Here is an 11,350-nt window from a genome sequence, read left to right as displayed (position 1 = left end):
TTGAAAATGGATTTTGTCCGAACTAATTAAAATCTAATGAGGAGCCAAAGTTAAATTAATACCTTCGCGTATTAGTTCTCAAACTTAGGGTGAACTGGAAAGTTGAGTCCCCATGATAATTTCATCCATAAAAATAGCTTTGAATGATTCTTGCTTCTATAGTGAGGTCCACGTTATAATGCAGTGGAGAGAGATAGGAGAAAAACGTTACCGAACCTCTCTGTCTTGTCAATGCCTTCTAAAGACAGTAGCTGATACAGGTTTATTGATGTAATAGCAACTGTTTATTCTCGTTTAGAATAATCAATAATATTTTTATTAAAAAGAAAATTATATTTTTCAATTATTTCATAATTAAGATGAAATATTTGTTAATTAATTGACGAACGTAGTGAGGTCTATTTTTTAACTAGGTTTCTTTTGTCTGTCCGTATGTAAGCGATTACAGTCAAACGCATTGATAGAATTCCATGATATTTGGCAGGAATATCTTTTCAACTGTGTGTCGATGTACACAAAAGGTTTTTTGAAATTTTGCATTTCAAGGATAATATGAAAAGGAAAGCAGTTCCTCCATACTCTGATATCACTATATTATTATATATATATATATATATATATATAATAATATATTATATATATATATATTCCTCTTGATAGACAAATCTCCCAATTGTGAGGGATTGTGATCACAAGTCACTATGATCGAAGAGAGTTTCTCTCTCTCAAATTTGTATTTTAAAATTCTGCTAGTTGCTGTTCCCCGAAGTCTCTGTGGTTTTAAAAAAAAAAAAATATGCATATCACCTGAAATCAAATAATTGCTTTGCTTCTCTCAACAATAGCCACTTGTGCTTCACAAACTTAATCTAATCACGACGTTCATTTGACTGGAAGGGATACATCAAGGGTGTCTTACACTATCTAAATTCCTACTTGCATAATTACTCAAATATAACTATAATCAATAGCTTTCATTTTAACAATCACCTTCAAGTACTTTCTACATCTTACATCAGTGCAACTTCATATAAATTTGCTTCAACTCTGATGCACAATTTTGGTGACATCAATGATATTAATTTATCAAATAATAGTTGTCTCTTGTCAGGAGCCTATAGGCACTTTTATTTATACTTGAAAGTAATGCATTGAACTCGATGTTGAAAAAATGCATCGGTCTCTTGAGAGTTGATGCATTAATGTAGTTACAATAAATATTTTCTTGAACGAATTTATGTAGCGTTGACACAGGGTTTGAAAACTAGATAGAACCAGCTAAAACTCTGTTGTTAAAAATCTTGTCATCTACATTATCATTAATGGTTGTTGAGAAGTAAAATCATAACTCGTTTATTTCTGGTCAAGTAATTTCTGGATTGAGCCTACTCAGTAAAATAAAATACAGAACATGTCATAACAGGGAATGCTGTAGGAATCTTCAATCTACAGCAATTGTATTTATTATCGTAGTTATCTCAATCATAGAAAAGCCAGCAGTATTAAAGATTGGTGACAGTGGAATAATTATAATTGATATTGCAGGAATGTGAAGAGTTGTAGCGAAATCTCATTGCTAGGTGTGTGAACGGGAACATTGGATTTTCAGTGATAAGAGATGGCTCAAAATAGCTTATTTCGTTGTTGATAATAGCAGGCGAGGGAAAGCAGACTTTGTAGCAGGACTGCTAGTAGTAGCGAACGGTCGATCATAGTGGAGAACGGAATGAATTCTCTATTCTCTCTTTACTCTCATTCGTTAAAATGCTGTGCTCCGCTACGCAGAAAGGACATTTTACGGATGACGAAGTAAAGGAGAGCAAACTCAACACACATGGCTTTTGCAGCAACGCGCAAGGAGGCTCGAATTGGGTGCATACCAGTCTGCTACTTGTCTAAAACACATAGGAGCGATTACCATTTCTCCTCCTATAACCTTGGCACGAGCGATGGATTTCACTACGTAACATCACATTAGAAAGGAAAGTATATCATGCATCGAATTGCAGCAACAGAAGGTGTCATTTGCTTTGAAACGTTCGAACTGATAAAATGAGTGCTTATTTCGATTGCGAAATATGATAGATTTGATGTGAAATTGAAGGAACATAATATTTGAACGATTTGTGACAAAATCAGGAAATTGAAGAAGTTTTGGGCAATAGCCTGTTTTTTCTTTTCCAACTATTGTATTGTTCGCTCTATCTAATAAATAAATAAATAAAGCTAATGAGAGAATGCTTTATTCGTGTAGATTACAATATATACTGGTTTTTTACACTTATATACAATTATAAATGAATTTACATAATATAGACTGAGAAAATATTTTTTGAAGTGCATATGATATGGAAAAAGCAGTTGTCAATAGTTGTAGCTAATATTGTTATGCATTAACATGAATTTGGAAAGAATATTTGAAAAGATCCTTGCAACTAACTCTAGAACGAGAAACTTAAAGAGTAATAGGGTTTAGCACATCTACAAAAGAGTTCTTATCTATACTAGACTGGGATTGATTCACTTTAATCTGTCAGTATAAGTTGAATTGGGTTCTTATATCTTAGAGATTCATGATGCTGAAGTAAGATCTGACTGAGAGAATAATTTGAGCATATCTTCCAAGGTTGACTCCACTGTCAGTATAGCATTAGATGGATTCACTTTAATCTGTCAGTAGAAATATGGATTCACTTTAATCTGTCAGTAGAAATATGGATTCACTTTAATTTGTCAGTAGAGAATTTTTCCCTCAAAGGGAAATTTTTTTTTTCCCTCACTGTCTCTCTCTCTCTTCCTCCCCCTCATCCTCACTGGGAGATAAGATAAGGAGAGGGAGAGGGAGAGGGAGAGGGAGAGGGAGAGGGAGAAGGAGAAGGAGAGTGAGAAGGAGAGGGAGAAGGAGAGGGAGAAGGAGAGGGAGAGGGAGAAGGGAGGGAGAGGGGGAGGAGAGGGGGGCGCAGAGGGGGAGGGGGAGGGGGAGGGGGAGGGGGAGGGGGAGGGGGAGGGGATTTGCGCAAAAATTTTTCCTTATTTCTCGGGGATTGCGCAAAAATTCTTAGCAGTACTCTTAAATATAGGTACTAATGATGTATCGAAAAAATTAATGCTAATAATAATAAAAGATTTGATCATAGTTGACGAAGCATCCACGGCCCACTCAGAGCGCTGAAATGTGCACGGTTTCCTTGCCTCCCATTACACAAGTGCGGGGGGGGGGCACGAAAAAATCAAAATGAAAAAGTTTTCTAAGGAAAAGAGAAGAATTTTTGGGACAAGAACATTTCAAATCCGGTAAAAGATAAATCCATGAGATTCAGGGGATGAATTCTTCAGGGTATTGTAGATTGAATAAAACAAATCAATATTTATTAGTTATTTTATAATTTATTATTAGTTATTTTTGGTAAATTGAATAACTTTCTCAAAATTGATATTTAGAAAAAACTGTTTTATTCAATCAACAATACCATGAAGAATTTATCCTCTAAATATAATGGATTTATCTCTTACCGAATTTGAAATGTTCTGTCCCAAAAATTTAAACTTTAGGCGCTCATATCTCAAAAAGTAATGATAGGAAAAAAATATTTTCCTGAGAAAACTTTTCCATTTTGATAGTTTGATAATAATTATACTTATCGAAAAACTTTGAAAATTATCACCAATAGAAAGTTTATTTTTAGCCTTTGCACAGCCTTATCCTAATCAATGAAGTCCTCGACCGTTCTCACCGACATACTAAAAACCTGGTTGCTGGAAGTGTTTCCTACTTTGAAAGCAGCTCGAAAGACATTTTATGGTCCAAGACTAAAAAGGACTTGAAGGAAAAACTTCTCTTGGAAATTCTCGTACTTAATTTATAGATGAATTAATCACTCAAATTAAAAGTAAGATACAAATATCAACTACAATAGTAAGATACAAAAATATAAGATATAAGAACAAATTTCATTAATTTTGTCAATATTATTAGTGATGTTATGACTTTTTTACAGTGATTGAGAGACCAAACATACCAATTCAGCAATTGAGGAGCTTTCATTGGAGCTTGTGTGAAGCTTTAGGAATTATGAATCGTTGTTATGGAGGACAGATACTTACAATAATGTTTTCGGTATTTGTGAAAACCACGTCATTATTATATGGCATGGAATCAGACTTGACTGGAGAGACAAAATCTTACAGATCTGGATACGTTGAATGGATTTACTTCAGTGACAACCTAATCAGATTGATCCAAGATATTTTCAAGGTTTACTTCTTAGTTTCGGCAAGTGCATCTGTGAGCAATGAGGTGAGAATGAAATTCTAACACATTTCTTTGAGTAATTGAAATTTTAAATTTCCTAAATTGAATTAAGATCTTATAAAAACTTTTTTTAAATTGAATGGAATTTTATAAATCAGGGTGTTATTTTCAATACAAAGAAGCCTTGAACCTTCTCTAATGGGTTTTATCAAATAGACGAGATGACAGTATTCTTTTCGATTTCACTTGAAAGATTCAGAAAAAAAAGTTTGTCATCTGGTAATTTATCTTTGCATCTTTCTTCAATTTGGACATCCTCAGATCTTCCAGTTCTCAAAATGTCTAGTGTATAAAAATAGAAGAACATTATAAAAGGTACTGTTAAATATTATGTTTTTGAGTAAAAGGAAAGGCTAGATGTTGTCTTTTAAATGGCAATAATGTTAATATTATATGAATTTGTTTGATAATTTTATATAATTAACGCAAATAACAAAAAGTTGAAATACTTGCACAATAAAAACACCAGACAATATAAATGACACCCCTTCAATTACACGTTTAATCTCATGTTGAAGCGTTTTCTGTAGGTATATACTCAGAGTATTGGAGATGTAAGCTACATAACGTCCGAAAGATCTCCACCATGTGAGTAGTGGTTTATACTATTATCTGCATAAAATTATTATAATTATATTGCCATGGCGTTAAAAAGAGTTCAAGTAGTGTATCTTTGGAAGTTGATTGGCCCTTATACATGTCTTAAATTTGAATTGATTATGTGAACTGTATTTTTCCACTCTTCTAAAAATATCATATTGATATCATACATATCAATATCATACAAGAATATCATACATATTCTAAAAATATCATACAGTACTTCAAAAATATCATACTCTTATCAAATATCATACATATCATACGGTGAGTCTGAATGAGTTATTTTGGTTTCAGGCTGGAAAGACGGCTTTGATTGTATCTAGATTACTCAGTCGAAAATTGAACTCTCAATCGAAAAAACAAGTAAGCATGCATGCAACTGAAGTATACCTACGTGTATATAAATTATTATCAATAACTTGACACTTGTACAGTTAGCAAACTACACTACTTATCAACACTATAGTTCTAGTTTTCAAACTGTCAGCATTAGTTGTATGTGAAGAGTTGTAGTTATATTCATGATGAATGGTGACAGTTTGAAGTGAATCTCACTATAGAACATCATTGATAGGAGACAAGTAGCTAACGTATAGCAATTAGAATCTTGACTTCACCAATAGACACAGTTGGATCAGTTTATAGAGAACTAGCATGTAACCCGTGCTTTGCACCGGGAAAAATTTGGTGTTGTAAAATAATACAATCTCCTTGTTTCCAGGACACATAAAAAAGTTTAATATTTTAAAATTAAATATTTATTTATTATTTTGTTCAAAATTACGTGGATAACCATTATAAGAGATGAAAAATTCCAGCAAAAAAAACATTTATAGAAAAGAATAGAATTTATGTTTTAATTGGGCCCGTTCTGTGTACATGGAATGTGGTAAATTGTCCGATTCACAATTTACCAGGTAAAAAGTTCCGCGTCCCATTAGAAGAATTTTGACAGATTCTGTACCAGAAACCAGTTCCAGTTCCAAGTTCATGCCCCACAGTCGAAGCGTGGTAAATTGGTCGATTGAATTGTAGTCTGCTTGCTTCTTGCATGCGCTGATAGTTTGTTTGTTTACCATAGCATAGCCATAGAATACATAACCAACAAAATGATGTTTGATAACCATTAAATGAATTTTTCTCTATAGAAAATTTGAGAGCAATGGAATGAAAGAAATGCACACTTTTCTAAACGGTAAGTTTGTAAAACAGCCTTTCTTCATTCACGCAGCTAGTAAACGACACATTTTGGTGTAAATCAACTTTTTTAGTGCGCGCCAAAAGCTTGAAGCAACGATTTTGAAATGGCGTTCCATGGGAACATTTTGCACTAGTCACGTGATGGAGCAATTTACGATTGGAACTGGAACAATTTACTGTAACAGAATGTACACTGTAACCGCTTCTGAGGTCTTCAGAAGCATTACCTTCGTCACATTATTATAATACAATAAATTTCATACATATATTATACAAAAATTGAAAAAAGCTGTTCTAAAAGCAATGAAATATATCAAAAATCAAGATTCACTTATGGAAATTTCCAGATTAAGAAAAAAAAGATATAGAATATAATTCAAATATATGATATCCTGGTCCTGGGATAGTCTCGAACCAGCAACCATGAGCCGTGCACGCTATCATCCAAGCTACGGAGTCACTTGGAGTATTCCCTGTTTGGTTGAACGTTTTAGTTGCGGAAACTTTGAATCACAAATTTAATAAATTTGTTTTAATTATTAAATCAGAATTGATTGGAACAATGGAAATGACCATCCTCGGTAAATTTAGAATCCTCATGTAAAATTGCAAGTTGTTCAGTTCAGTAGCTCAGTCGTGATGATTCATCATTCGTGAATTTCCTATCATGTACATGTTTGAGACGATTCTTTCCTTTATTATATTATTGATGATCATACAGGAATCAAAATGTAATACATTCATTTAATAACTGCCGTTATTTCATGCTTGGAAGAGCAAAGTTAGTGCACAGCCTACTTAGTTTTCAAAGTGAATTGGAATAGAAAAATTGTTATTAATGATGAAAACTGTGAATTCAGACCAGATGAACATAGCTTATGTATGAAATCATCTACATCATGCTCTCTCTAGCAAGTAGACTTTCCAAAAAGTAATCACCAATTGTGAGATTCATTTAAAACTGTGAGAATTGCTTATTAATGGTTTCCACTCAGCCAATGCTTGATTTGATTCTTTCAATGGAGCCTAAACATTTAATTTCTCTCAGTAGGATATAGGCCTACCCTGCATCATATTTTTGAACAACTCTAGTTGAGAATAAAAAATATTTGATAGTCCTTGGAAAAACGTTTTTTTTCTCATTTGTAGAATGAATGAAACCAATATTCATACATTAAATCCTATTTTATTAAGCGAGCAATTTCTGTATATAAATTTATATGGTTATGTGGTTATATGATTATATAGGTATATATTTATGTCCAACGGATCTCGAAAACGGCTCTAACGATTTTGATGAAATTTGCAATATAGTAGTAGGTTTATGATATAAAAATTTGATTGCACTAGGTCTCATCCTTGGGAAAACTCGCTGAACGACATTAAAAGGATAATTCATCCTTGGCTGAAACAGTTGAGACTTTCGTCGTCTGTGGATAGTAAAACGTGAGCGAGTGATTTTGTGGAAAATCAAAATATCGCATCCCCGAAATTCATAAGCTGACGTATAGCAAGCTGTAAAATATAAACACGATCATTTTAGAGAATTGTGTTCTGTTTATCAATAAATAAAAATAACGAGCGAAGCTCGGTACCCCGATATTAATAATTAATTTGATACATTAAATTAATTTATCAGTGACATTTTTCAAAACTGTCAGAATTGTTTAAATTGGAAGCATTTCATGTTTTATGTTTTTGAATCACTAGTATTGTATTTTATATGTTATAGAAAATAAACTGAATTATTTATTCTACTATTTCAGCTAGAAGTGTTTTCTGTTCAACTTCTCCATACTGAGGTCAACATCACAGCTTGTGGGATATTTACTTTGAACTACTCTGTCCTAACAGGAGTAAGATATTATACAAATTCATAATTGTGTTAATACTTTTTAATAAGGTAGTTTGTTGTTCTTCATTTCAAAAACAATTCACAAGGAGACATTTTACAATTTTTACATTCTCATAAAGAGCTGATAATAAATAGTACACCAAATTCTATTATTCAGTTTTTAAGACTGGTCAATAAAGAGAAATTTAATCACATTAAAATGAATAGCCTTTTTTGTGAATTGAAGGAAAACAGTTCATAATCATGAATTTACAAACTAAAGAATAATCCTATAAAGCAAATAACTAAAATTGAAAAATTATCTACAGATAAATTCATCGACACAAAACTTCATTGAGAATTTCAAGTCAGGAGCGCATTTGAAAGAAAGGTTGGAATAGCTCAACTGATGTCAGCTACTGAGGATACATCAATATGGTAAAAACACAAAAATATTTGGGATTAAAAATGATCTTGTCTATGATTTTCCATTAGCTAGGAAATTGAAATAAACGTGATATAATGCTATGACAAATAATACATGATAAACGTCAATAATGATCCATTAACAATGTTTGAGTACTGCGCAGTTAATATCAAGAGTGAAGCATGTAATCTGTGAGCATGAATTGAAATTCAAGAACTTAATTGATTTAATTATGATTAAATCATAAATTGAGAAAGCTATCAATAAAAATCAATAGGAACAGTATTATGTAAATAGGGAATTCGACATCACTTATAAATGAGATTCATATTTTCAATAATTAATTTGTAATTAATCTATTTTTTCAGATGATTGGAGCTATAACAACATATCTTATTATTCTAATTCAGTTCAAAAATTCAGATAAAGTTAATAAAGTAGTTGGAGAGCAATAAGGACAATTAGTACTGAAATGATAAATTATCAAATGATTATACTGTACATGGATTCTCAAGTGATAATAAACTGTTTTCTCCAAAGATGGTTTTATCACGCAAATAACTCTTCTTACAATATGGATTTTCTCATTAATCAAATTTGAATGATTTTAGAGCTGTTTTTAACTGATAAAAAGTGGCAAGGTATAGATGTATAAAAGCACCATATCATTACTGACACTTGAAATAAGGAGATACATAGAATTCAATTGTTGATCAATCAATTTTAACTAATGGGGTTGGTTTAAGGGTGGTTTTAAGCACAGTTGAAATGACATCAGTCACCCATATAATTACCTGAATCTGAATATTAGTAAACAAATTTATTAGACCTTAATTCAAATAAAATCACTCATACTAAATACAGTGCCTTTTATCGAAAATATATGGTAAATAAACAATGATTATTACTCATCAACCGACCACCATTTATGTTCAATAGAATGATTGACCATCGATTAGGGAGAGGTCCAAGTCACATTCACGAGAATTATGTTTCTCAAATTGAGAATAATTATAGGTTATGTTTTATCAATTATTTGTGATGCATACTCATTTAAAGCCTACAGAAACAAGTTTTCATATCTATTCTAAATTTAGGCGCGGTGTTGAACACTTTCTTAAACAACTTTCAGACAATTACTTCCAAAACAAAATGATATATTGCTCAGACGAAAGCGAATAAATTTCAATTCAAAACAATGAAATTCATTTCTACTAAATTCACGTTAAAAGTTTGAAAATTTCTGCGATAAACACCCAATTCGACTCCATCCCTTATTTTCAATATTACAAGTCGTAAAATCAAAATCTTACATGGATATCCACACTATACATAGATGGATTCCAATGGGTGATTACGTACGTTATTAAAACTGAGACTATATTGAGAATTGAGTCATCAGAATTGAAGACTTTCATTGTGTTTTGTAACTACTCTCAATATTAAAAAGCGACTTCTGGTCTATGCTCTTCTAAGATTTTAATAAAAGAAGACAATTTTGAATCAATTTTCAATGAAAATTAATTTAATAATTCGAAAAATGTGTCTTGAAGATTCATCATTGATGCGAGAAACGGAGGTAGTATTGTGGACAAGAAAAAGTCTGTTCTTATTTTGGAAGCTCATTGGTGCCGCTCCGATAACATTTTTGAAAGACCCGAAAAGCGGAAAAACAACTATTAAAACTTCACCTTTCAGCCTGGCATACAGCGTTTTTATTTTCGCCAGCATCATAGTAGTAAAGTGTACGCATTGGGAAACATCTAACTACAATAGCTTTCAAAGCGATCCTACCATAGTAATTGCTACATTCCTCAATAAAGTCTGCATAATCAGTACACTGATGGTCAGTTTTTTTACAGCTCCTTTCAAGTGTAAGAGACTTTGTGCCATCATGAAAACTCTGCATAAAATTGATAAAGTATTACAACAAGAGCCTCATACAAGTAGTTGCGAGCTGACTTCAATAATATTGATCTGCTTTATCTACATTTCACTACTCGACATTTTTCATCATTTACCACATTACACGCATTTAAACACACCAACAATGACCATCTTTTTGATAGTTGGCCTCGCTGAACATTACCACCAATTCTCAATAAGTTTTCAACTGATGGAAATCGCAATGGCTGTGAAAAGAAGATTCAGATTAATCAACGAAAAGCTGGATGCAATTACCCCTCATACATTGGATACGTCACTAATCTACAGCAGAAGGGAGAGACACATAGGAAATGATTTTCCAGGTAAGAATGACGGAATTGATCAATGACGGATGAACTAATGATAGCATATTTTTCGTATACGCCGCTGGTTGTGGAATCGTTGGAGTAATACATATTAGGTTATAATAGTTATGCCTTAATCCAATGATAGCTGATATGATATATTATATTGTAGAACACATTGTACTACACAATACTATCGTCCGTTGCAGTGAACAATAATTCGCAAAGAAAGGTACCTTGAGGAATTATATGTGTGCTAATAAAGATTAAGAGTGTTAGAGCTTACCCAATACCTTAACTTCAATATCAATCCTTTTCATGAAATTTTATTGCCGGCTACAAATCAGATCGATAAATTAAAATTAGTTCTAGTGAGAACTACAGTATCTTATGTAAGACACAATGTCTTTGTGAGATCATTTGAAAATAGGTTTTGCAAATAAAACTTGTTAGTGTTGAGAAAGACATATCTGATGATAGTATGGCACTTTTTGCAATGGCACAATAGCGCGAATACACCTTCGCCAAAGGGCTTTTACGCATACATTTGTAATTATACACTTAATTCATATGTTAATGATTTATTTGATCAAAAAGTACAATATAGAAAGTGAATCAGTCATATCCCTCAACATTCATCTATTCATTTTATCTGGTACAATTCATTTAGAATTACATGCATATATTGTATATTTTATACATTTAACATGTAATTGTAATTTCATAGCCATTCGCACCGGAAT

General features: G+C 32.2%; 1 protein-coding gene across 2 annotated transcripts; it reads left to right on the top strand.

The window, feature by feature from the left end:
• The first annotated feature begins 4,006 nt into the window (after window positions 1–4,006).
• Window positions 4,007–10,399, top strand: LOC111053804 (putative gustatory receptor 28b). 2 transcript variants are annotated; one of them, XM_039444474.1, is made up of 6 exons: window positions 4,007–4,297; window positions 5,210–5,278; window positions 7,882–7,971; window positions 8,279–8,387; window positions 8,745–9,017; window positions 10,239–10,399. In XM_039444474.1, exons 1-4 carry the CDS (start codon window positions 4,073–4,075, stop codon window positions 8,348–8,350), a joined length of 456 nt encoding a protein of 151 aa, XP_039300408.1. In that variant the 5' UTR covers window positions 4,007–4,072; the 3' UTR covers window positions 8,351–8,387; window positions 8,745–9,017; window positions 10,239–10,399. The 2 variants fall into 2 exon arrangements, with proteins under 2 accessions (XP_039300408.1, XP_039300407.1); XM_039444473.1 differs by lacking the exon at window positions 8,279–8,387.
• The last annotated feature ends 951 nt before the right edge of the window (window positions 10,400–11,350 follow it).

This window comes from Nilaparvata lugens, unplaced genomic scaffold, assembly GCF_014356525.2.
Source record: "Nilaparvata lugens isolate BPH unplaced genomic scaffold, ASM1435652v1 scaffold4768, whole genome shotgun sequence".
In the NCBI taxonomy this organism is placed as follows: Eukaryota; Metazoa; Arthropoda; class Insecta; order Hemiptera; family Delphacidae; genus Nilaparvata; species Nilaparvata lugens.
This window is presented reverse-complemented; position numbering and strand designations above follow the sequence as displayed.